The sequence below is a fragment of the Stigmatopora argus genome, chromosome 9 (assembly GCF_051989625.1).
Source record: "Stigmatopora argus isolate UIUO_Sarg chromosome 9, RoL_Sarg_1.0, whole genome shotgun sequence".
NCBI lineage: Eukaryota > Metazoa > Chordata > Actinopteri > Syngnathiformes > Syngnathidae > Stigmatopora > Stigmatopora argus.
In genome coordinates, this window is record NC_135395.1 from 18,481,461 (window position 1) to 18,509,224 (window position 27,764).

At 45.9% G+C, this 27,764-nt stretch overlaps 1 protein-coding gene across 42 annotated transcripts in view; it reads right to left on the reverse strand.

Annotated features, from left to right (window-relative positions):
- Window positions 1-27,764, reverse strand: part of LOC144082735 (protocadherin gamma-A11-like) — a 146,049-nt gene that overhangs the window by 27,034 nt on the left and 91,251 nt on the right. The window contains exon 1 of one of the 42 annotated variants that reach the window (XM_077610090.1): window positions 24,309-26,835. The exons of 28 other annotated variants lie outside the window; for them this stretch is intronic. In XM_077610090.1, the coding sequence (XP_077466216.1) occupies window positions 24,309-26,702 (2,394 nt within the window). In that variant the 5' untranslated portion in view covers window positions 26,703-26,835. Of the gene's footprint in view, window positions 1-4,247; window positions 7,181-7,650; window positions 10,629-10,657; window positions 13,233-14,068; window positions 17,314-17,502; window positions 20,965-21,053; window positions 23,615-24,308; window positions 26,836-27,764 lie in introns of those variants that run through there. 13 more of the 42 variants (XM_077610109.1, XM_077610097.1, XM_077610114.1 and 10 more) reach the window with 13 other exon arrangements.

The window sequence follows — 27,764 nt, forward strand, 5'->3', positions numbered from 1 at the left end:
TAACTCATCAGCTGACAATGAGTGTCAAATTGATTTAAAATAGGGAGAGCATTCCATCGCTTTTCCAGTTCAAATGGATAGGGTAGACAGTTTATGAATGTGAGATATTTGCTCAGAATTGTTTATATGACCCAAATTCTCACCACACACACACAAACACACTGATGATATGAGTGATACTTGACTGCTCAATGAATTATTCATGATGCATAGTTTAGTATCTTTACTTTGGTGTACCATTAAGATTCAGAGATGATTAAATGTTTGCATCAGTAAACATTGAATCACCAAAGTTTAGCCAGGTCACAAACAAGATGCATCCAAATCAATTAGCTAAGAAGACGACTTGGACTGAAACTTTAACCTTTTGCATTCAACAACTGCGAAGAGGAAAAATGACATGTTTTAAAGAAAAAAAAAAGGCTTACCGGTTTGTAGAACGACCCTTTTGGAAATGCCATCTCAGTTTGAGCATATCAGACAAATAGAACAATCTATTTGCTATAGTGTTATTGCAACATTTGTGGTAGAAGTGCACAGATGTGTCAGCCAAAATCTACGGGTGTCAAATCTATATGATATTGTTTCAATGTGTGCTTTAAAATGCGTGACAAAATAAAGAAACATTTTCTTACCTTATTTTTGAGACAGATGGTTGAAGAGGAGGAACGGATACAGGGATGGCAGGTAGGTCGTCGACCAGAGGAGACATGAAAGAAAGAGGAAAAAAAAGAAAGCGTACTGGTTAGACTGGTGCTCATCACACTTTCTTTTGACCTGGAGAGTTTGATGACACATACCTACCATTCGACTCACACAGAATGTTTCATCATGTGTGTGTCAATATAAGTTTTGGTACAAAATGCTTTGCTGTAATTGAGGGGAATGTGTTTCCGTTTGTGTTTGAGCCTCTTTTTTGCCTTTTAAAGTAAACCAACTTACACATGGCTTTACTGTCATTCAATTAAGAATTGTGCTGTCACAAAACGTTTAAAAATATAAAGTGCAAAACCAGTAAAAAACATCTAGCTTTTGATGGGTCTACTGTGTCATGCTTTGAGTCTAAAAATAATGTTATTCATATAATGCTTCTTCACAGGCAAAATGACAAGGATGATAAAAGCAACCAAAATCTCACGTCGATACCCTGAAATCAACAGCAGAGGGCCTCGATGGCGAATGCTTTCTGGATTAATGAGCTTTGCTTACACGAATTAATGGCTGATAGCCTTTGTACTCGCACATAATAAAATGCATTCGGAAAGCAAGCATTCTATTCAATTAATGATCTTGCAGTTTGAGCCCATAAAACAGTGTGTCTCTGAAATAACATTTCATGGGGATGGAATTACAGAAATGCATTTTTTGGGGGGCAGCATCCCAATACCATGAACATGAGCACCTCGAATGCATGTAGAGGTTTACTGTAAGTGGGACATACTTCCCAAATACGTCAGTCCCAACAAAAGCAATCAGGCCATCATCCCCCTTCCCCCCTGCCACCTTCATCCTCATCCTCATCGTCAGCCACCCCCTCCCGTGATGAGAATGCCGCATCTCCCCGGCCAAAGCAGGGGCGTCCGCTCTTGTCAGCCTGCGCGCACACACAGAAAAAAAAGCTGCCTCTGCTGCTCACCCCCATCGCTCAAAATGGTAAAACCCTGCCGGTGAGTCAGCTTGTTGCTATGGTAACATCCAACCTTGCATCCCACCCCGCTCCCTCTACGCCGGCAACGATGGTACTCAAAAAGAAAGATGGGAGGAAATGGACCACGAGTAAAATGATGCTTCGATAGATGCATGATGATGTAGTGTGACGATAGTGTCCTAAAAGGACGACGACGGGAAAAGGATCGTCTAGAACAGAGGGAAAAAAATGGCACCCCGAAATAGCATTTGAAAGGAGAGAATGAAGGAAGTGTGTCTTTGCAATCTTTCAATCACTCCCTTTCTGTTTGCTGCAGAGTGGCGCAGCTGGAGCGGGGGGAGGGGTGCCTTGCACCCAAGCAGATCAGGAGACGGCGAGGGGCGAGCCTTCCTCTTTCACGCCAGGAAGGAGTTACAAACAAACAATGCAACATTGCTACACGTTGTACTTTGGAGACTCAAACGGGGCATTTATCACTGCCACAGTCAACCAGATAAAAAAAGCACTGTATAATGCAGGGTCATTTTTGTGTCATTTGGGGGAATGTAGTATAGCATCAAAGAAATGTCATCCCATAGATTAGCATTGAAGACTAGAGAATGCGTGTCTTTGCGTGCTGGCTCGACACCTTGGCCGCTGTCCCACATGACATGTCTCCTGCCTAATCTTTAATCCGAGATGAGATTTGTTCCATTGAAGACGACAAAAAGACACCTACACAAGCAGTGGCAAATACATATCCTACATTCAAAAGGAACAAGTATTGTTAGAATCATTTCTATCTGACAGGCAAATCCAAATGAAAGACAGTCAGCCAAAAAGAGTTTGCCGTCACATCTCTATTATTGTTCTAATGCAGGGTTTGGGAACCTTTTTGACGAAGAGAGCCATAAACAATTCATATTTTCTAATGTTATTCCTTGAGAGCCATTCTCCGAATTTAAAAGTCAAAATACATTTAAATGGGTGCCTATGTTTTTAGTAATTTCACCACTTTTAAAGTGGAAAAAATACTTTTGACATTCTTATGCAGTTGCTAATAAATGAGAGTATGCATTCCAGAAGAGTCTAATGCAAAAAAATGAATATTAAAGCAGCTCTAGATGTAGTATCTGGTTTCCATATTTTAGCTCACAGGTTTGCGGAGAGCCAGATCCACCCATCAGAAGAGCCACATGTGGCTCCCGAGCCATAGGTTCCCTACCCCTGTTCTAATGTATTGCAATAATGACCCAAATCATATTTCAACGTTTTCAGAACACAAGAATAAACCATTTCCTCCCTGTGGAAAGCATATTAATTACTATGAAGCCAAGGGGAAAAAAGTTAATTTGTTTTTTCTGAAAAGGTTTCACTAAATTATGCTATTAGGCCAACGTTATGTAACAAAGTAATGCAGACATACACTAAAACATGCCCAATGTCCTGAATACAATATGCTAATGATGCTATTGTCACTCACTTGGGGGAGACAATAAACAATTCCGACAAAAGTGCTCTAATTGCTTCATAACATTGTTCCATTTTTTGCGGGTTACAGGTTATTTGGATTTTCTTTCTGCCGCGGTGAGGTTTTAATTGCTCGCCATTCCACGATGAACGAGTGAGCCCACTTCCACCCATGTCACGTCACAGTTAAAACATCCTTCTCCTGGTTGGTTACATAAGCTCTCTCATCCCTTCGGCCACTTTGACAGCGTCTGCCTATCTCCCCCTGCCCAGTGTTTGCGCGCACTCACACATTTTCTCGTTTCCACTCACAAAGACGGCGCAAAATGGCCGCCGCGCATCACAAACGCGGGCCTGCGCCGCACGGGGAGGTGGCGCGAGCCTCCTCCTCTCCCCTCCCCCGCCGCACGATGCCACCGGGCCGATTTCGCTCGCCACAGACTTGCTGTTGAATTTGCTGGTTTGAGCGCAAATGAAAGTGGCAGCACTACGAGACATTTTGTCTTATAAATTGCGTCTATTGTTCTTCTTTTGTCCCCAAACTGCAGCCGTGCAGGCATGTTAAAGAAATAGGTCGGTCACTGGAAAAGTAGTGCAGACATCAGTGATGAGCGTTAGTGGGGGCAAAAAGCTCTAGTCTTTTTTATAATTTCAAATACGACGGAGCTACTATGCTAGAAACACACATACCGACAAATAGCACGCATTACGCACACTATGTGTGAATGGATTGGACTTTAAATTAAAAAAAATTAAAAAATTGTGCACAATTCAAAAGAACAAACCCTATCCCAGCCTGAATTGGTTGCCGGCCAATCGCAGAGCACAAGAAGACAAACTAGCATTCACGCTCACATTCATACCTGAGGACAAATTAGAGCATTCGGTCAGATCACCGTGTGCATTTTTAGGGATGTGGGAGGAAACCGGTGCACCCAGAAAAAACCCCACGTGGACCCGGGGAGAACATGCGAACTCCCCACTGTGTCAGAAAAAAAGGTACCACAATTGAGAGCAAGACGTCCTACATGCACTAAAAAATATTTTCCACGTATGAGTCAATTGTATGCAGGAAGTGAGTTTGATTGGTTAGTACGCAATATCTGAATGGCTGGATGTTTTCAAAAGGGGACACATATTCAAAGCTCACCTCAGCCACCAACAAGTCTGTTGTAGGCCTGGCCATTGTCCCGCTATATTCGCCACTCAGAGTGTTTTGACTGAACGGGCGTGAAAACATCAAGTCGCTCTTCCTGGAATCGCTAGTTCCGCACACGTCGTAGCCGAACGCCGGCTTCAGCGTACCCGTGCCGTCGACATCGGCGTAAAGGGGCGGGTAGTAAGGAATAACCGGAAGTTTGCCAGTGGATTGGAAAAACTGACGCTCTTGTCGCCAGCGGTACACTTTGACGGAGATGATGAGGATCAAGCAGGTGATGAAGAGGAAGGAGACCACGGCCAAAGCCAAGACCAAGTAAAAAGTCAGTTTGTCGTTGTACTCCTTGTCGTATGTATTAAAGTCTGTAAACTCTGAGAGAACCTCAGGGAAGCTGTCGGCCACCGCCACGTTGACGACCACAGTGGCGGAGCGGGAGGGCTGCCCGTTGTCCTCCACCACGACCGTCAGTCTCTGCTTGACGGCATCTTTGTCTGTCACTTGGCGAACAGTTCTAATTTCTCCGTTGTGGAGGCCCACCTCGAAGAGCGCCCTGTCCGAGGCTCTGTGCACTTTGTAGGAAAGCCAGGCGTTCTGGCCAGAGTCCACATCCACGGCCACCACTTTGGTTACCAGGTAGCCCGCGTCCGCCGAACGGGGGACCATTTCGGCCAGCACCGAGCCGCCCGTCTGGACCGGGTAGAGCACCTGAGGCCCGTTGTCGTTGGCGTCTCGGACGAGGACGGTCACGCTCACGTTACTGCTGAGTGGAGGGGAGCCCCCGTCCTGAGCCCTGACGCGGATGTGAAACTCTTTAGTTTGCTCGTAGTCGAAAGACCGCACGGCCAGTATCTCCCCGCTCTCGGCATTTACCGTAAAATAGGCAGAAGCTGACATCCCGTTGAATTTGACGTCTTCGAGGAAATACGAAACACGCGCATTGTTGCCCGCGTCTTCGTCGCTGGCTTTAACAGTAAGAAGCGAAACGCCGGGATTGTTATTTTCGGTGGCGAAGGCCGAATAAGACGTGCTTGCGAACAAAGGGGCGTGGTCGTTGACGTCTGATAATTTTAAATAAATTGTCTTATTAGTAGAATGAGACGGGGTGCCCTCGTCTATTGCCGTGATGGTTATGTTATATCCCGGCACCGTTTCTCGATCTAAAACGTCATCGGAAACCAAAGTGTAGAAATGGAGCGACGACGCTTTTATTTTAAAAGGCAAACCACGGCTAATAAAACACTTGACTTGGCCATTCTTACCCGAGTCCAAGTCTTTAATATTCAGCATGGCTATTGTCGTTTCGAGAGGCGAATCCTCTGATATCGGATTGGACAGTGACAGAATACTAATGACAGGCGCATTGTCATTTAAATCAAGCACTTCCACGAACACCTTACACGTGTCCCCCAGGCCCCCTTTGTCGGTAGCCTCCACGTCTATTTCGTACTGTCGGACTTTTTCATAATTGAGCTCACCCTTTACGGAGACTTGACCTGTATTTGCGTCGATGCTAAACACGGAGGAAGCCACGTCGCTGTTCTGCGAGAACGAATACAAAAGCTCCCCGTTTGCCCCCTTGTCCGCGTCTGTCGCGCGGACTTGTAAAACATTGGACCCCGCAGGGGCATTTTCATCTATAGTTGCCGTGTAACGAGATTGTTGGAAAGCGGGCGCGTTGTCATTTGCGTCCACCACCACGACGTTTATTTTGATGGAGTTGGATTTGGGAGGGTCCCCACCATCAAATGCAGTCAGGGTCAGCTTGTGCTCCTCCTGAATTTCCCTGTCTAGCAGAGCGTCAAGTATCATTTCAGCATATTTGGTGCCATCGGGACGAGACAATATATTTAATTTAAAATGATCCGTGGGACTCAGTTGATAGGTACGCAGTGCATTCGAGCCGACGTCTAGATCTTTGGCACTATCGAGTGAAAAACGAGCCCCCTTCGCAGCCGATTCACTGATTTCAAAATGCATTTCCCTCTTTGAAAATACAGGGGCGTTATCATTGATGTCAAGAATTTCGACGTCGACATGATGGAGCTCCATGGGGTTATTTAGAATGATTTGAAAATGCAGGGAGCACGGAGACACTTGGCCGCACCTCTCTTCTCTGTCTATTCTCTGCTTGATTTCGAGCGTTCCGCCCTCCACGTTGAGAGTTATGTACTCACTGCTGTCCTCGGTAAATATCCGTGCTCGTCCGGTTTTCGCTCTCTTTGCACCCAAACCGAGGTCCTGGACGATATTCCCAACAATGGATCCTATAGCCATTTCCTCGGGGATGGAATATCGGACATGTGTGGCGGCCATGTCAGCGACACACAGGCAGAAAAAGAGTAGTCTCCAAATAAAAAAGATCAGAGACATTGTGCTCCTTTTCCCTTCTTAAAAAAAAATAATGAATCCTTCCGCTAATTAGGTGGATTGAATTTGTGGGGAAAGCAGGGCTCGTTCCGTAGATGCTCCTTCGTACGAAACCAAATGCAAACGACTAAAAACAAGCAGACGCTCGCTCCCGTTTTTGTTATCATCCTCACTTTGGTCGACAGCGGCACTTAGAGACCAAAATAGATATTGCAGTTACTGAATCTTAATAAAAATGCATGAATACAGAACGGGAACACTTAGTGTGAGGATGCTGGGAAAATTGTTTTTGTATCATCTACTCTAAACTTGTGCTGATAATCGAGCCTATTTCATTTTTACCCAAAGTTATGTTCGTGTTACACCGAATAATGGCCTTCCAAAATAGAGATTGCCATAAAAATGTTTAAATTGCAAATATACTGGGTTTGCTAAATGAATTGCAAAAGGGGCATTATGTTTGCAAGTGGAGGATAGAACACACAAGAATGATGCAAGGTACTGTCCTTGGTTCTGAAATGCGAGGACTGAGCTGTTTAGATTCCAACAAGAGCTCAATTTTTTTCAATGGCACATAAACAATGAGAAAATGGGTTATTTGAAGTAAATACTTTCAGTTTTGTTTCATGAGATAGTGGAGATATTTGTTACTACGGCAATTTTGACAGAGGCGAAAGAAAGCCAACAATCTAGAGCAGAGCAGAGCAACGAGGAAAATGCTCTTGTGATCTCTTCAATGCCAAAAAGCTGAAATTTTAGGGCCTTAAAAGTACAAACATTCTATGATTAGATGGAACTAAGCATGATAAGGAAGGAACAGAGCTCATTTTTCAGGTGTGATGCTATGACATGGACTGAGTAAAAAAGTGGTATCATAAACACTGAGACATAGCAAAGAGAATCAACATTATTTGATGGGCAGATAAGTGGTTAAAAAACAGAAATGGCAAATGTTGTGCATTATAAATTACCTGTTTTTTTTAAAAAAGTTATTGGTGCTAACAATGTAATCAGAACAAAGTCTAACCTCAAGAGGAGAGTCAGGTTCATCCAGGATGTTTTTCTCTCTGTATACTTTCTGCACGGTCCCTGTAAAGCTGGGGTCCATCACCAGCACATTGTGACTAGCAGTTCTGTCCAATTTACACTCACTTTTCCTAGAGTCTGTGGTCCTGCACACCTCATAATTGTACACATGAGGGAGGGTCCCCGTGCCCAAAGTATCCGAGTACCTCGGCGGGTAATACGGAATGACGGGCAGGTTGGAGTGGTACAAGATGCGAGACTGCCTCCAACGGTACACTTTGACGGAGATGATGAGGATCAAGCAGGTGATGAAGAGGAAGGAGACCACGGCCAAAGCCAAGACCAAGTAAAAAGTCAGCTTGTCGTTGTACTCCTTATCATTTAAGCTAAAGTCTGTGAACTCAGAGAGGACTTCGGGGAAGCTGTCGGCCACCGCTACGTTGACGACGACCGTGGCGGAGCGGGAGGGCTGCCCGTTGTCCTCCACCACGACTGTCAGTCTCTGTTTGACCGCATCTTTATCGGTCACTTGGCGCACGGTTCGGATTTCTCCGTTGTGGAGGCCCACCTCGAAGAGCGCCCTATCCGAGGCTCGCTGCACTTTGTACAAGAGCCAGGCGTTCTGGCCAGAGTCCACGTCAACGGCCACTACTTTGGTCACCAGGTAGCCCGCCTCCGCCGAACGGGGGACCATTTCGGCCAGCACCGAGGCGCCCGTCTGCACCGGGTAGAGGACCTGAGGCCCGTTGTCATTGGCGTCCTGGATGTGGACGGCCACGCTCACGTTGCTGCTTAGGGGAGGAGAGCCTCCATCCTGAACTCGGATGTGAAAGCGGAACTCTTTGAGTTGCTCGTAGTCAAAAGAACGGACGGCATGGACGACTCCGCTCTCTGCACTGACGGACACAAAAGAGGAGACTGGCACCCCGTTAACGGAGGAGTCCTCCAGGATGTAGGACACGCGGGCATTCTGGTTCCAATCAGCATCATTGGCTTTAACAGTCATTATCGATAGACCCGGGGTGTTGTTTTCTACAAGGGAGGCCTCGTAGGAGTTCCTCTCAAAGACGGGCGCATTGTCATTGACATCCGAAATGTGTAAATTAAGAGTGACGCTGCTGGAGAGGGAAGGTACACCTTCATCACAGCACGTCACCGTTATATTATATTCAGACGACCTCTCTCTATCCAAAACTCCATCTGCAACAACACTGTAAAAAGTACTCGAGGATGTCACTTTAAAGGGGATATTATCATCAATAGCACAACTCACTCTACCATTTTCTTCCGAATCTGGATCATTTACACTCATCACCGCTATGACGACATTATTAGGCAAATCCTCCTCCACCGAAGCGGAGGAGGAAATCATTTGAATGAGAGGAGCATTGTCATTCACATCACCCACTTCAATCAACACCTTGCTGGAATCGGATAGACCCCCTCGATCCACTGCCTCTATATCAATTTCATATTTATGTGCCTTTTCATAATCTATAGGACCTTTCAAAATAAACTTGCCATCTTTAGTAATATCAAATAATTTTGTAGTGCTACTCATGCTATTTTCAATCACATAGCTGACGTCCCCATTGGAGCCTTTGTCTGCATCTGACGCCCTAACCTGAGTAATGAGGGTCCCCGCGGGGGAGTTTTCATTCAAGCTAGCTTTGTAAAGATTTTGCGTAAACACGGGAGCGTTATCATTAACATCCAACACTTGAATTTGAATCCGCATCGTACCAGACCTCTGCGGCTCGCCTCCATCTTTTGCCGTTAAGAGCAAATGGACAAATTCCTCTTTCTCTCTGTCCAGGGGCTTTTGCAAAATCATTTCCACCTTTTTACCACCATCCGACTGCCTGTGCAATTTGAGAATAAAGTGATCCGAAGGCTCAAGCGTGTAGCTCTGAAGGCCGTTCAAACCTATATCCGGGTCTATTGCTTTCTCTAACATGAATTTGGAGCCCACCACGGCAGATTCGCTGATCTCCAACGCCCTGCCTTCCTTTTCAAAGGCGGGCTCGTTGTCGTTAATGTCGGTGATCTCAACGCTCACGGGAAATATTTCAATCGGTTGTTCCAACGCGAGTTGGAAATGCAGCGTGCAAGGCGTCGTCTGGCCACACAGAGCCTCGCGATCTATGCGCTCTTTTATCACCAGCGTTCCTTTTTCCTTGACTAGTTGGACGTAATCGGCGCCACCCCCCGTGTGGACGCGAGCTTTACCCGATTTCAAGCGCTCGAGGTCCACGCCCAAATCCCGAGCCACGTTCCCCACGAAGGATCCTTTGGTCATCTCCTCGGGAATCGAGTAGCTGACATGTCCGAGCGCCGAAGGAAAGCACAGTGTGCAGACAAATAACAGCGCGTGCGCGCTCATTGTTGAACGAGAGGACTCCGCCTGACACCCCGAAACGCAGCCGTCGAAACGCGAGCAACAATACAACAAAACACGGCCCAATGCATAAAAAGAAAGGGAAAATATGAGATGAAAATATTCCTGGGTAATTATCCGGGATTGCATCCAGCCCGTAGCACGGACTCTACGTTCTCCGTTCCAATATCCTTTCTTGACTGAGCAAGCAAGGGGGAATGTGCTTGCATAAATGCACACTTTAAAGCACCCAAAGCGAAGAGCAACAGCGGCCCGACGAGTTCACAACAAAGAACTACATGTAGTATGGACAATACGTCAACTGAATTTAATGCGAGCACCAATCACTAAGTTAATGAACGTGGGCAATAAATATCCTTAATGAGGTACTTATGAAAAATATTATCGAGAATCAATTAAGGAAATCTTACTTAAAAGCGTTATCTAGTTTTTTTTTCCACAGGTAAGACAAACAATAAGAAAACAGGGAAAGCATAAGAGGCACAATCTGCATATGAGTTCAGAGGAGAAAAAAAGGCAGCATTGTCGCTGTCCAGAGTTCTGAAATGGCTGCTTTAAACGGGTTTGACTTAAGGAAACAATCATGGTGAATAGAGAAGTGCATTCTAACCTCAGGCAAATCTGGTTCATCCAGGATGTGCTTTTCCCTGTACATCTTCTGCATGGTCCCTGTAGAATTGGGCTCCATCACCAGCACATTGTGACTGCCGGCTCTGTTCAATTTACAGTCACTTATCCTGGAGTCAGTGGTCCTGCACACCTCGTAATTGTACACGTGCGGGAGGGTCCCCGTCCCCAAAGTATCCGAGTACCTCGGCGGGTAATACGGGATGACGGGCAGGTCAGAGTGGTATAGGACGCGGGACTGCCTCCAGCGGTACACTTTGACGGAGATGATGAGGATCAAGCACACGATAAAGAGGAAGGAGACCACGGCTAAAGCCAAGACCAAGTAAAAAGTCAGCTTGTCGTTGTACTCCTTGTCATGCGCATTAAAGTCTGTGAACTCAGAGAGGACTTCGGGGAAGCTGTCGGCCACCGCCACGTTGACGACGACCGTGGCGGAGCGGGAGGGCTGCCCGTTGTCCTCCACCACAACTGTCAGTCTCTGCTTGACGGTGTCCTTGTCCGTCACCTGGCGGACGGTTCGGATTTCTCCGTTGTGCAGGCCCACCTCGAAGAGTGCCCTGTCCGAGGCTCTGTGCACTTTGTAGGAGAGCCAGGCGTTCTGGCCAGAGTCCACGTCCACGGCCACTACTTTGGTTACCAGGTAGCCCGTGTCCGCCGAGCGCGGCACCATTTCGGCCAGCACCGAGCCGCCCGTCTGGACCGGGTAGAGCACCTGAGGCCCGTTGTCGTTGGCGTCCTGGATGTGGACGGCCACGCTCACATTGCTGCTCAGGGGAGGAGAGCCTCCGTCCTGAGCGCGGACGTGAAAGCGGAACTCTTTGAGTTGCTCGTAGTCAAAAGAACGGACTGCGTGGACGACTCCGCTCTCGGCACTGACGGACACAAAAGAGGAGACTGGCACTCCGTTAATGGAGGAGTCTTCTAAGATGTAGGACACGCGAGCATTCTGGTTCCAATCAACATCATTGGCTTTTACAGTCATTATAGAGAGACCGGGGGTGTTGTTTTCTACCAGGAAGGCCTGGTAGGAGCTCTTCTCAAAAACAGGTGTGTTGTCGTTGACATCTGAGATATGTAAATTGAGAGTGACGCTGCTGGAAAGGGCGGGCAGACCCTCGTCGGAACACGTCACCGTGATATTATACTGGGAATCTGATTCTCTATCCAAAGCTATCTCCGTCATTAAGCTGTACAATCCGTTTGTTGTGCTCCGTATTTTAAATGGAATATCCCCATTGATGCTACACTTGACCTCCCCGTTGCTGCCTGAGTCAGGGTCATTGACACTCAACATAGCGACCACAGTATTCTCTGCCGAGTCCTCTGAAATGGAATCGGATTTCGAGAGTATTTTCATTTGAGGACTGTTGTCATTTACATCAATGACGTCAATCAAGATCTTACTGGAATCAGACAGTCCTCCGTTATCGACAGCTTCAATATCTATTTGTAAAACCTTTGCCCTCTCATAATCAATGTCTCCGGTTAAAATGACCTCCCCAGTGACACTGTTAATCTGAAACAGGTCTGATAATCTTAGCCTACTTTTTGATATGACATATGATATTTGTCCATTTGAGCCACTATCCCTGTCTGATGCACTCACAGTTAAAACACTGGTTCCTTTTGGTGCATTTTCTCTAATGCTAGTCTTATATGAAGTCTTTGTGAAGACTGGAGCGTTATCATTCGCATCTAAAACATGAATAATAATTTGCATTGTTCCTGACCTGCGCGGTTGTCCGCCGTCAAAAGCTGTCAACAACAAGGAAATCTTCCCTTGCTGCTCCCTGTCGAGTGGCTTCTGTAATATCATTTCCACTTTCTTATCACCATCTCCTTGATTTTCCAATTTCAACTGAAAATGATTGGTTGGACTGAGCGAGTAGCTCTGCAGCCCGTTTGAACCAATATCAGCGTCGATGGCTTTCTCCAGCACAAACTTGGAGCCCACGACGGCTGACTCGCTGATTTCAAAACGTTTACTGCTGGATTCAAAACTTGGCGCATTATCATTCACGTCTGTTATTTCAACAAGGACACGAAAGGATTCTATAGGATTTTCCAAGATCAACTGCAAATGCAAAGCACACGCGGTCGTCTCACCGCACAACGCCTCTCTGTCTATCCTCTCGTTCACTAGGAGGAGCCCCTTTTCCTTATCCAGCTCGATATATTCCGCATTGTCTCCGGAATGAATGCGGGCTCGCCCGGATTTCAGCCTCTTCGAGTCCAAAGCCAAATCTCGAGCCACGTTGGACACCGACGAGCCTTTCTCCATTTCCTCCGGGATGGAGTAGCTGACTTGGCCGAACGTGACGGGCGAATTTCGAAGCAAAGCGAGCAACAACAATAGAGCTCCTCGAAGCGTCATCTTGACTTGATTTTCCACCCCTTTCCGATCTCACGATAAATCCGTTCAAATCTAACAAAAACGATCAAACGAGACGACAGACGTCCGCGTCTACTGTGAGTGAGCGCTGGTTCGAAATGACTGCTTTTTTGCCATTGTCGGAAACGTCATTGTGAGAAAGGGAGGAACGGATAGAAGCCCTGTCGTAGACTGCCACACTCTGGTCAAAATCGGCCTATTCAACTCAGTGCACCAAAAATATATAAATAAATACATAACAAATAAAATGCATACGTAAAATGGTAAACGCAGCAATATATTGATGTACATAAATAGCACGAAATGTCTTGTAAATAGCATACATTTAATATGTGTCGCTTATTTTTTTTTTATCAAGCCCAATCAAGATATAATGCATACAAGACCCACAAACAGGCAAGCATGTTTGATACTTTTCAAAGAAGTATGCCAATATCTATAATTTTTGCAAGAAATATGTTGTGCTTGTCTAGGTCAGATATACTATGAGTCTATGGTCTACATGTAAACAACAAAAAGGTGTCGTGAAAACTGAAAAAAATGTTTTTATTTTAGGCAGGGTTGATGTATTTTCATATTGTGATTCTATTTTAATGCGACACATTTTTGTGGGGATATTTGGGATTTTCATTGTGATTGAAAATAGGGAGGCTGACGTAAGACGGTGTTAAAAATGAAAATAAAAAAGTTAGATATATTGGACTTTGTTTATAATGTGTTGGCTTGAAATGATAGAAATAAACAAATGCAAATAAGCAATAACTGTCAAGGTGTTCATCATTAGGAATGATCATGAGAGAATTTTAGAAAGAATGTCATTATTGTTTCTGCAAGGATTCCAAAAGAATACATGTGGTGAAGGACAAACCTATCTTAACCCCATCATACTTTTAGACACTCTAAAGGCAATGACACTCATATCAACAATTCTAAATGTTGAGCTATATTATCCCTGAAGAAAGTTATAATCCAAAATTTACATGAAGTCAAGCGACCAACCTCAAGAGGGGAGTCAGGTTCATCCAGGATGTTCTTCTCTCTGTATATCTTTTGCATGGTCCCCGTAGAACTGGGCTCCATCACCAGCACATTGTGACTAGCAGTTCTGTCCAATTTACACTCACTTTTCCGAGAGTCCATTGTCCTGCACACCTCGTAATTGTACACGTGCGGCAACGTCCCTGTCCCCAGAGTATCCGAGTACCTCGGTGGGTAATACGGAATGACAGGCAGGTTGGAGTGGTACAAGATGCGAGACTGCCTCCAACGGTACACTTTGACAGAGATGATGAGGATCAAGCAGGTGATGAAGAGGAAGGAGACCACCGCCAAAGCCAAGACCAAGTAAAAAGTCAGCTTGTCGTTGTACTCCTTATCATTTAAGCTAAAGTCTGTGAACTCAGAGAGGACTTCGGGGAAGCTGTCGGCCACCGCCACGTTGACGACGACCGTGGCGGAGCGGGAGGGCTGCCCGTTGTCCTCCACCACGACCGTCAGCCTCTGCTTGACAGCGTCCTTGTCCGTCACCTGGCGCACGGTTCGGATTTCTCCGTTGTGGAGGCCCACCTCGAAGAGCGCCCTGTCCGAGGCTCTGTGCACTTTGTAGGAGAGCCAGGCGTTCTGGCCAGAGTCCACGTCCACGGCCACCACTTTGGTCACCAGGTAGCCCGTGTCCGCCGAACGCGGCACCATTTCGGCCAAGACCGAGCCGCCCGTCTGGACCGGGTAGAGGACCTGAGGCCCATTGTCGTTGGCGTCCCGGACGAGGACAGTGACGCCCACGTTGCTGCTCAGGGGAGGGGAGCCTCCGTCCTGAGCGCGGATGCGGAAATGGAACTCTTTCAGTTGCTCATAGTCAAAAGAACGGACTGCATGGACGACTCCGCTCTCAGCACCGACAGACACAAAAGAGGAGACTGGCACTCCGTTAATGGAGGAGTCCTCCAAGATGTAGGAAACGCGAGCATTCTGGTTCCAGTCAGCGTCATTGGCCCTGACAGTCATTATAGAAAGGCCCGGGGTGTTGTTTTCTACTATGGAGGCCTCATATGAGCTTCTGTCAAAGACAGGCACATTATCATTGACATCCGAGATGTGCAAAGTGAGAGTCACGCTGCTGGAGAGCGAAGGTACCCCTTCATCAGAGCACGTCACCGTTATATTATATTCAGATGACCTCTCTCTGTCCAAATCACCATCTGTCACTAAACTATAGAAATGACTGTCAGTGGATTTGAGCAGGAAAGGCATATTAGGATGGATTGCACATTCCACTTTACCATTTTCACCATCGTCTTGGTCTTGAATGTTAATGATGGTTACAACCGTCTGACTTTTGACATCTTCAGATATTATATTTGTCTTGGACATGACATGAATCAGCGGGCTGTTGTCGTTCACGTCCACGACGTCAACGATCACCTTGCAACTGTCGGTCAGTCCCCCGTCGTCGCTTGCACGCAAATTAATTTGATAATTGCGAGCTTTCTCGTAGTCTAAATCTCCGATCAGCGTGATCTCGCCGCTGGCGTCGTTCACGTGAAACAAATGTCGGACTTCATCCATCTTCTGCCGGATCGAATACGTTATTTTGGCATGGATGCCGTCATCCGCATCCGATGCGCTAACGGCAGTCACCACGCTGCCTTTGGCTGTATTTTCAGCCACAGTGGCCTTGTACACCGGCTTTGTGAAGACGGGGGCGTTATCGTTGCTATCTAACACCGTGATGAGGATCTGCATTGTCCCGGACATCTGCGGCTGTCCTCCATCCACGGCCGTTAACACCAGACGCAACTGTTCTTTTTTCTCCCTGTCAAGAGCTCGCTTCAAAACCATCTCCACACTATTGGAGCCGTCAACTAGTTTGTGCTTTTTTAGCTCAAAATCATCAGACGGTTCAAGGACGTACGCTTGGAGACCATTGATTCCGACGTCCAAGTCCAAAGCTTGCTCCAGATCAAACTTTGATCCTATCAATGTAGATTCACTCATCTTGAAGTGAACATCGCTCTTCTCAAAGGCAGGGGAGTTGTCATTAATGTCAAAAACCTCCACAATGACTTTGAAAAATTCGAGGGGGTTCTCGAGAATAATCTGGAAGTGCAATGCACACGGCATCGACTGTGCACAAAGCGCCTCCCTGTCTATTCGCTCCTTGATGAGGAGAACGCCCCTGTCCCTATTCAGCTCGATGTATTGCTTGCTGTCTCCAAAATAAACACGAGCACTGCGCGACTTCAATCTTTCCACGCTAATACCCAAATCCTGGGCGATATCGCCCACTAAAGAGCCGACGTGCATTTCCTCGTTAATGGAATAGTTGATTTGTCCGAATGCGGCGCGGATGAACAGCACGGAGGTGAAAAACGCTACTTGCCGTCTCATTGTTCTCCTCGGCTTCGTTCGCCAACACGGGCAAACGCAAGTGGGAAGCAAAAAAAATGAAGCTAAAAGACAGATCGTCCTAGCAGTGGGTAAATCCGGGCATATAGTTCCAAAAAGATGAGAAGATAGTCCGAGCGAAACGTACGAGGCACTTCAGAGCGTCTCTCGTGCGGTTTGTCCTTTTTCCTCTCTCTGCTGGTTATTAAAACGGCAAACATCCCGGCGATATGCGGAACAACGTGGACAAGAGCGTCGCTCCGAGTTCAAAATGGAAACTGCAGGGTGCAAAATACACTGCTGGCGACTTAATTATAGTACTAACGCTTCATTTTTATTCAAAATTAAATAAAAACAACAACAACAAATGGACCTCAGGCCATCAGAATGAAACAAAAGGAGAGAATTATATCTCCCTACTAAATCACCGAAACAATCCATTAAAATAGTTTCCAAAGCTAGTCTGACAAAATATGATAAAATTGGGTCATCACTATTACAGATAAAGAAAAATAGAAAATAATTCAATGTCTGAAAGCCACAAAAGACAACGTTTGTATTGTACTCCAACAACTGTGGAGAAATAGTGTTTTCATATAAATAAGGGGGTTTCTAAATGTGTGAGGTCAATCTGGAGTGAGTGTCATTTCAAAATGAACACTGCCCTGAATGTTTTTTCCATTTATTTGGGAACAACTCTCAGAAATTAGGCACCACGTCCAATTTAGGTTAATATTTATCTATACAATCTGTCAACCCTTATTCCCCAACCTGATTTAAAAATTGAAATATGAATTACACTTTGTTCAACTTTCCATGAACTCGTTGACTCTATCCGTGGTGCTGAAAGACTGACACGATATAAGGGGCAGCAGTTGAATGAGCATTGAAATGAATAAAATGTATGAATAGAGTAACACCAAAATAGACACAAAAAACATTGTCAGTGATGTTTACTATGGGTGTAAAAAGCGGCACAGTGTTGTCAGTAAAAATTGTTGACTCTGCAATAGCATGGTGGAAAATGACAAGAATTTCATTAGACCAACCTCCAGAGGAGAGTCAGGTTCATCCAGGATATTCTTTGCATTTTGTCTCATCGGCATGGTCCTTGTCAGGGTAGGGTCCATCACTAGCAAATTGTGACTAGCAGTTCTGTCCAATTTACAGTCACTTTTCCTAGAGTCCATTGTCCTGCACACCTCGTAATTGTACACATGAGGGAGGGTCCCCGTGCCCAAAGTATCCGAGTACCTCGGCGGATAATACGGAATGACGGGCAGGTTGGAGTGGCAAAGGATGCGAGACTGCCTCCAGCGGTACACTTTGACGGAGATGATGAGTATCAAGCAAGTGATGAAGAGGAAAGACACCACTGCCAAAGCCAAGAGCAAGTAAAAAGTCAGCTTGTCGTTGTACTCCTTGTCATGCGCATTAAAGTCTGTAAACTCAGAGAGCACTTCGGGGAAGCTGTCGGCCACTGCCACATTGATGACCACAGTGGCGGAGCGGGATGGGTGCCCATTGTCCTCCACCACAACTGTCAGTCTCTGCTTGACGGTGTCCTTGTCCGTCACTTGGCGGACGGTTCGGATTTCTCCATTGTAGAGGCCCACCTCAAAGAGCGCCCTGTCCGAGGCTCTGTGAACTTTGTAGGAGAGCCAGGCGTTCTGGCCAGAGTCCACGTCCACGGCCACTACTTTGGTCACCAGGTAGCCCGTGTCCGCCGAACGGGGGACCATTTCGGCCACGACCAAGCCACCCGTCTGGACCGGATAGAGGACCTGAGGCCCATTGTCATTGGCGTCCTGAATGAGGACGGCCACGCTCACGTTGCTGCTCAGGGGAGGGGAGCCTCCGTCCTGAGCGCGGACGCGGAAATGGAACTCTTTGAGTTGCTCGTAGTCAAAAGAACGGACTGCGTGGACGACTCCGCTCTCGGCACTGACGGACACAAAAGAGGAGACTGGCACTCCGTTAATGGAGGAGTCCTCCAGGATGTAGGACACGCGAGCATTCTGGTTCCAATCAGCATCATTGGCTTTTACAGTCATTATAGAGAGACCGGGGGTGTTGTTTTCTACTATGGAGGCCTCATAGGAGCGCTTCTCAAAGACGGGCGCGTTGTCATTGACATCCGAAATGTGTAAATTGAGAGTGACGCCGCTGGAAAGGGAGGGCAGACCCTCGTCGGAACACGTCACCGTGATATTATACTCAGACGTACCTTCTCTGTCTAAATAGCTGTCTGTCATTAAACTATAGAAGTTATTGGATGTCATTTTAATCGCAAAGGGACTATTTTCCGCTATCACGCAATTGACCTGCCCGTTAGCTTCCGAATCGGGGTCACTGACACTCATTAAAGCGATCACGGTTTTGACGGGGGCGTCTTCAGGCACCGAGTCAGATGATGAGATCCTGTTGACTACAGGGCTGTTGTCATTTACATCGATGACTTCAATGATTATTTTACTGGAATCTGGAAGCCCCCCCTTATCAATAGCTTCAATGTCAATATGATAGTCTTTCTCCTTTTCATAATCTAGTTGTCCATTTAAAATGACGTGCCCTTCATCGTTAATGTAAAATAGCTTGGACAATGTATCTGGGCTGTTCCCTATGGCATACGTCACCTCTCCGTAGGCCCCCTTGTCCGCATCTGTGGCGCTCACTTTCGTAATGAGGGTCCCTATAGGTGAATTCTCGGTGATGCTGGCTTTGTAAACATCCTTACTAAAGACTGGCGCGTTGTCATTTGCATCCAAAACAGTGACGTGAATCTGCATTGTTCCCGTCAACTGTGGCTCTCCTCCATCCTCAGCTGTTAAAACTAAAGATATGTGCTCTTGCTTTTCTCTATCTAAAGGCTTTTGCAAAATCATTTCCACTTTTTTGCTGCTGTCAGAATGACTGTGCAGTTTCAGTATAAAATTGTCGCTCGGCTTCAAGGTGTATTTCTGCAACCCATTCTGTCCTACGTCGGCATCAAACGCCTTTTCCAGCATAAATTTCGAGCCCACGGCGGCGGATTCGCTGATTTCGAACCTTCTCTCGCCCTTTTGAAAGGCTGGTGCATTATCATTGACGTCCGTGATTTCCACCGTCATGGGGAATAATTCTAACGGATTCTCCAGTGTGATTTGGAAGTGCAAAACGCAGGGCGTCGTTTGCTTGCACAGAAGCTCGCGGTCTAGTTTTTCCTTGACAAGGAGGACTCCTCGTTCTCTATTCAGCTCGATGTACTGGGCACCGTCGCCCGTGTAAATGCGAGCTTTGCCCGTTTTCAGCCTTTTCATATCTAAACCCAAATCCCCAGCAATGTTCCCTATTAGAGAGCCTTTGGCCATTTCCTCCGGAATGGAATAGCTGACTTGGCCCGTGACGGAGTGGAGGCAGAAGATGAACGTTAACAGTACTTGCCGTCTCATTGTCCTCCCTGGCCGATTCCCCCACCGCACAAAAGAGACGTTTTGCTTTATTCCCTGCACGGAATTCGCTGGGCGTGGAGCAAAAACGAGGAAAGGTTGATTTTTTAATCCAAATATCGAGACCTCGTTGCCATCCGAATGAAATATCCGTCCACGATGCACCGTTTAAACGACTGACAAGCTTTCCTCGTCGGAGTGGGAGGAAATGTGACAAAAGCTTACAAAAAAGAGCAACTGAAATGCGTGGGGCAACAGCGTCTCATAGAGTTCGAATAGAGCAACTGCAATCATTTTTTTTTATATAGTCATTCATTCTTTAAAACCTCATTGTAAATACAAATGCACTCAGAAAATAACCTTTTTGTAAATCCCAGAGTAATATTTTTGGGGTTGATGGGGAGAATTGATTACAGTACTCTAATAATATATAATATTGAGATACTATGAGCAAGGCTAATCATTTCCAAAGACAAGAGCTTTGTATACAAAGTTGTTCCGTCCGGCAGGCAAGAGTCAGATGGCCATGAGGGGCAGAGACCCCAATGACACTGTCCGTGGTGCTGATCTTTTGCAAGTGCTACTCATCACATATCTAATCAATTCCATCACAATAGTTGACAAGTCACATATTTCTTCTGCCAACCAAAGCAGATAGTAAGACAAATACGACAGCCATGTTACCCACACAAGCATACTGATTGTATAATAATATACTATATGCTGCTATATCCAACTTAAATAATCAGGGAAGAGTATGAAATGTAAGCGTGAAAAACTTTAGGGGTAAAACCCTACCAGAAGCAGGTTGTCCACCAAAAATATCAGACTAATATAATGCTGATATACTAATTACAGTTTAGAGTTTGGTAGATACATGTCTTTGACCATTCAGAAGAAAAAAAAGATTGGCCATTTCAAGAATTCCTTTCTAAGGAGGCAACACCAAAATATGTTCTTATTTTGATACAGACCACCTGGGTGACTTGGGTTAAAATTTGCTATATTTTTATAGTGCTCAATCTGCCTACTATGAGAAAAGCAAGATGGTGACAATTGTACAAATACAGACTCACACAATTTAACTGTTATGATATATATCTATATATGCACGGGTATTTGTATTCGTGGTCAATAAAAATATTGCAAAGACGTAAACAAAAATAACCAACCTCAACAGGAGAATCAAGTTCATCCAGGATGTTTTTCTCTCTGTATACTTTCTGCATGGTCCCTGTAAAGCTGGGGTCCATCACCAGCACATTGTGACTAGCAGTTCCGTCCAATTTACACTCACTTTTCCTAGAGTCTGTGGTCCTGCACACCTCATAATTGTACACATGAGGGAGGGTCCCCATGCCCAAAGTATCCGAGTACCTCGGCGGGTAATACGGAATGACGGGCAGGTTGGAGTGGTACAGGACGCGAGACTGCCTCCAACGGTACACTTTGACGGAGATGATGAGGATCAAGCAGACGATAAAGAGGAAGGAGACCACGGCCAAAGCCAAGACCAAGTAAAAAGTCAGCTTGTCGTTGTACTCCTTGTCGTACGTATTAATATCTGTAAACTCGGAGAGCACTTCGGGGAAGCTATCGGCCACCGCCACGTTGACGACGACCGTGGCGGAGCGGCAGGGCTGCCCGTTGTCCTCCACCACGACCATCAGTCTCTGCTTGACCGCGTCTTTATCGGTCACTTGGCGAACAGTTCTAATTTCTCCGTTGTGGAGGCCCACCTCAAAGAGAGCCCTCTCCGAGGCTCTGTGCACTTTGTAGGAGAGCCAGGCGTTCTGGCCAGAGTCCACGTCCACAGCCACTACTTTGGTCACAAGGTAGCCCGCGTCCGCCGAACGGGGGACCATTTCAGCCAGCACCGGGCCACCCGTCTGCCCTGGGTAGAGGACCTGAGGCCCGTTGTCGTTGGCATCTTGGATGTGGATGGCCACAGTCACGTTGCTGCTCAGGGGAGGGGAGCCTCCGTCCTGAGCGCGGACGCGGAAATGGAACTCTTTGAGTTGCTCATAGTCAAAAGAACGGACTCCGTGGATGACTCCGCTCTCGGCACTGACAGACACAAAAGATGAGACTGGCACTCCATTTACGGAGGAGTCCTCCAGGATGTAGGACACGCGAGCATTCTGGTTCCAATCAGCATCATAGGCTTTGACAGTCATTATAGAAAGGCCCGGTGTATTGTTTTCTACAACGGACGCCTCGTATGAGCTCCTCTCGAAGACAGGCGCATTGTCATTGACATCCGAAATATGTAAATTGAGAGTGACGCTGGTTGAGAGGGAGGGCAGGCCCTCGTCGGAACACGTCACCGTGATATTATACTGGCCCGACCTCTCCCGGTCCAAATCAAGCTCAGTTACTAAAGTATAAAATCCATTTAAAGTGGTTTGTATTTTAAAAGGAGTGTCGTGATCTTTGACACACTCCACTCTACCGTTATTTTCAGAATCTGGATCACTCACACTTAACATTGCTATCACAGTATCTGGCGGAGAGTTTTCTAAAATGGTGTCCGATTTAGACACGACATGAATACGAGGACTGTTGTCGTTGACATCGATGACATCCAGCACCACTTTAGTGGAATCGGACAGCCCCCCTTTGTCGACCACCTCTACATCTATTTGATAGGAAGTGGCCTTTTCATAATCAATGTCACCGATCAAGGTGAGCACCCCAGTTTGCCGGCTGATATTAAAAATATTGGAAAGAAGCCTTTTGCCAGGAGAAATCATATATGATACTTCACCATTTGTGCCGATGTCTTTATCGCTCGCGCTCACGGTGGTGATAGTGGTGCCTTTGGCTGAATTCTCAGGGATTTTTGCTTTATAAATACGTTTTTCAAAAACAGGGGCATTGTCGTTGGCATCTAAGACACTAAAAAATATCTGCATGGTGCACGACAGCTGCGGCTCGCCTCCATCCATAGCAGTTAACAACAGCCTGATATAATCCTGCTTTTCTCTATCGAGGGGCTTCTGCAGCACCATTTCTACCTTTTTGCTCCCATCGGCCTCATTTTCCAATTTTAATGCAAAGTTATCGGCAGGCGTGAGCGTGTATTGCTGCAAGCCGTTCATCCCTATGTCGAAATCCATGGCTTTCTCTAATATAAATTTGGACCCAATGACGGCAGACTCGCTAATTTCAAAACGTTTTTCCGCGTTGGTAAAACTGGGCGTGTTGTCGTTGACATCAGTGATCTCCACTGCCACGCGAAATAGCTCCATTGGATTTTCCAGAATGATCTGGAAATGCAGTGCGCACGGCGAGCTCTCTCCACACAAAGCCTCCCTGTCAATCCTCTCTTGGATGACCAGGACTCCTCTTTCTTTATTCAGACCGACGTACTCCACACCGCGGCCGGTGTACACGCGAGCTTTGCCGGATTTCAGCCGTTTGAGATCCAATCCTAAATCGTGCGCAATGTTCCCCACGACGGAGCCCTTGGGCATTTCCTCGGGGATGGAATAGCTGACCTGTCCGAGCGCCGAGCGAAAGCACAGAGCCGAGAGGAGCAACAGTACTTGCCGTCTCATTGTTGTGCCTCGGAGTGTGTTTTCCTTCCAAAATAACAATCCACTGATTTCGGTTCCACGAGCAAATGTGCTAAGTCAAAAAAGCAGCCATTCAAAGCAAACTGAATAAAATCCAAACAGATCCTCAATGTTCACCCTTCGCGTCGCGAGCTACGAATGTTCTATTTGTGCGGCAGCAGGAGAGGCAGGGACAAAGAATGGAGAAAAAAAGGGGCAGACATTACGTCTCAACTCGCAGGACAACAGCGCCGCTTTGGGATGAAAATTAAAAACTACAAGAGAATGTTTAAAAAAAACTCAGCAAGAATACGCCAGCATGTAATGAATGACCTGAAACTATACGAAATCAATTTAAAATGTAAAGTACACATGTTGCATACTGAGTATAAAAGTAAATTCATTAATTAAGAAAAGTGTGACTTGGATTTAACAGTATGCTTGAAAGTCATGAGTGACATTTGAAGGGAAACAGTAGTAGTGTAACTAGCATGAGGCCACTTGAGTAATGTGTGCACTGTCCAAAGTGCTGAAACCTACACTGGTAGTCTTTGAGACTTCCCTCAGAGTTCTAACAATGTTATTTTTTCACTTGAGATAAGCCATTTTCTAAAATTTTAATTTAACTGCATTCACTTGTGATTATTTTCGCCTACTGTTTCAACATTGGATAGTTCAATTCGAATTTTATGAATACATATTAACAATTTGTCACACAATGTCATTACATTTAAGAAGAGAATGTGGAAAAGAAATCATGACTTTGTGGATGAGCTGGAATAGATTTAGGGTTTGACGACAATATGCAATATGTAGTTTTTGGATTCACACACAACATTTCTTGTAAAATATTTAGTTCAAGTGACCAACCTCGACAGGAGAATCAAGTTCATCCAGGATGTTTTTCTCTCTGTATACTTTCTGCACGGTCCCTGTAAAGCTGGGGTCCATTACCAGCACATTGTGACTAGCAGTTCTGTCCAAATTACAGTCACTTTTCCTAGAGTCCATTGTCCTGCACACCTCGTAATTGTACACATGAGGGAGGGTCCCCGTGCCCAAAGTATCAGAGTACCTCGGCGGGTAATACGGAATGACGGGGAGGTTGGAGTGGCAAAGGATGCGAGACTGCCTCCAGCGGTACACTTTGACGGAGATGATGAGGATCAAGCAGACGATAAAGAGGAAGGAGACCACGGCCAAAGCCAAGAGCAAGTAAAAAGTCAGCTTGTCGTTGTACTCCTTGTCGTACGTATTAAAGTCTGTAAACTCGGAGAGCACTTCGGGGAAACTGTCGGCCACAGCCACATTGACGACGACCGTGGCGGAGCGGGAGGGCTGCCCGTTGTCCTCCACCACAACCGTCAGTCTCTGCTTGACGGCGTCCTTTTCGGTTACTTGGCGCACGGTTCGGATTTCTCCATTGTGGAGGCCCACCTCGAAGAGAGCCCTCTCCGAGGCTCTGTGCACTTTGTAGGAGAGCCAGGCGTTCTGGCCAGAGTCCACGTCCACGGCCACCACTTTGGTCACCAGGTAGCCCATGTCCGCCGAACGGGGGACCATTTCGGCCAAGACCGAGCCACCGGTCTGGACAGGGTAGAGGACCTGAGGCCCGTTGTCGTTGGCGTCCTGAATGAGGACAGCCACGCTCACATTGCTGCTCAGGGGAGGGGAGCCTCCGTCCTGAGCGCGGACGCGGAAATGGAATTCTTTGAGTTGCTCGTAGTCAAAAGAACGGACGGCGTGGACGACTCCGCTCTCGGCACTGATGGACACAAAAGAGGAGACTGGTACTCCGTTAACGGAGGAGTCCTCCAGGATATAGGAAACGCGAGCATTCTGGTTCCAATCAGCGTCACTGGCCTTGACAGTCATTATCGAGAGACTCGGGGTGTTGTTTTCTACTATGGAGGCCTCGTAGGAGCTCCTCTCAAAGACGGGCGCGTTGTCATTGACATCCGAAATGTGTAAATTAAGAGTGACGCTGCTGGAGAGGGAAGGTACACCTTCATCAGAGCACGTCACTGTGATATTATACTCGCCTGACTTTTCTCTGTCTAATTCATTATCTGTCACTAAAGTATAGAAATGATTTTTGGAGATTTTCAAAAGAAATGGAATATTTTCATTCATGAAGCAATTGACATTTCCATTTTCTCCTGAATCTAAATCGTCTGTATTAATCATCGTGACAACCGTATTCATTTCAGCATCCTCTGATACGACATTTGATTTGGACATGATGTTAATTATGGGTTTGTTATCATTTACATCCAATACATCTATTATTAATTTACAAGAATCGGTGAGACCGCCATCGTCACTTGCGAGCAGATGAACTTGAAAATGTTTTGACTTTTCAAAATCGATATTTCCAATGAGTGAAACTTGACCATTTTCTTTATCAATAGCAAATATATTTCTCACTTTGTCCTGGGTGTTTGTTATCGAGTACGATATTTTCGAGTTCAAATCGCCATCTGCATCGGAAGCAGACACGGTTGCCACGATTGTGCCTAATGGTGAATTCTCAGTTACAGTAGCTTTGTAGGTGGATTGCGTAAAAACGGGGGCATTATCATTTATATCTAACACTGTAATAAGAATCAGCATCGTTCCGGACATGCGCGGCTCGCCACCATCTACAGCCGTCAACACCAGAGACATTTGCTCCTCCTTTTCTCTATCTAACGGCTTTTGTAAAACCATCTCCACTTTTTTATTCCCATCTCCGTTATTTTGGAATTTAAGGGCAAAATGGTCAGAAGGTTTTAATTCATAATTATTAACGCCATTATTTCCCACATCAGGATCTGCGGCCGTTTCTAGAACAAATTTTGATCCGAGGGTCGCTGACTCACTTATTTTAAATTTCATTTCATTTACTTCAAAAGCGGGTGCATTATCATTGATATCTATAATCTGCACGGTGACGCTGTAAAATTCCATGGGATTCTCCAAAATAATTTCTAAATGCAGCGCACAAACGGCGTCGTGCGCGCAAAGAGCCTCCCTGTCGATCCTCTCCTTCACGAGGAGGAGTCCTTTCTCTCGGCTCAGCTCGACATAGTCCTCGTTGTTTCGGGAATAAATCTTGGCCTTGCCCGTCAGCAGACGCCCAATTTCCAGGGCTAAATCGTGCGCTACGTTGCCCACTAAAGACCCCCTGCTCATTTCCTCGGGAATGGAATAGCTGGCCTGGCCGTGCGCCGCGTCGAGACATGCGACACAGAGCGACACAAGCATCACTACTTGCCTATCCATTGTTCTGTGCGATTCTCCTCAGCGGAGCTCCACTTTACACTCCAATTAAAAAAAATATATCCTCCTCACGGGCGAATGTCAAATGTAATCCAGTCTTAATGGAAGTAAATCATCATTAGGTCCAATCGTGTCTTTTATTTGACGAAGACTTCAGTGAAAGATCTGTTCTCCTCCCGTCGTGCTCTCTCTCTCTCTCTTTCTATCTCTATTCTGACGACGTAAAATGGGAGCTAGGCTTTTTTCTATCACCCCTCCCAGTCATTGACTTTTTGGTCTACAGCGTCTCTAAGAGTCCATATTGAGGCACTGCAGGCTGGATCCTGACCGCTACAGTATATTTATTTCCCCTGCATGACAAAGGCGAATGTTCCTACAAAAGTAATAAGGTTTTGAGTCCGGTATTTGAATACAGGCGTAAGGGTACTTTTTCAGGACGCTGTTGGCAATAGATTTTAGGAAAATTTTTTAGAAGCGACTCCGTCTGCCCCCACTTATATGTCATACTATTTTCCCAGGACAGTATATGTAAAACACAATTCAAAATAACCATTTATTTCAATAAACTGTGTGATATGTTGCGTGAGAATAGGACATGTACTATTTGTTATCTTGGGCTCGAAAACGATTCGTCATGTATCCAAACAAATAGGCTGCGGGTCAATTCATAATTGAGATCTTTAAAGCCATAAAAATTATATTGAAATTCGCTTCTGCTTCGAAATTAGACGATTCAATACAATATGGGGAAACAATTTGATAGCCCACGACAAAAAGGCACAATATTTTTTTTCCAAATATAAATGTCAGTCATAAACAAGCCAATTCTAAAAACAACCAAATGTAAAATACAAATAAGACATTCCTAAAGTATTCCATAAAAGCCACAACGTCATTTATACGTACTCCATAATGTTGTAAACAACACAATTGCGAATAACACACATGACTCTTGAAAATTATATAAGTACTGACGAGCATGGTATTGTTTTTGATTGGATTGGAGAAAATGTAAGAGATGCAATATGCTGTCTTGTTTGGTTAGTAACAAAAGTGCAGATCTTT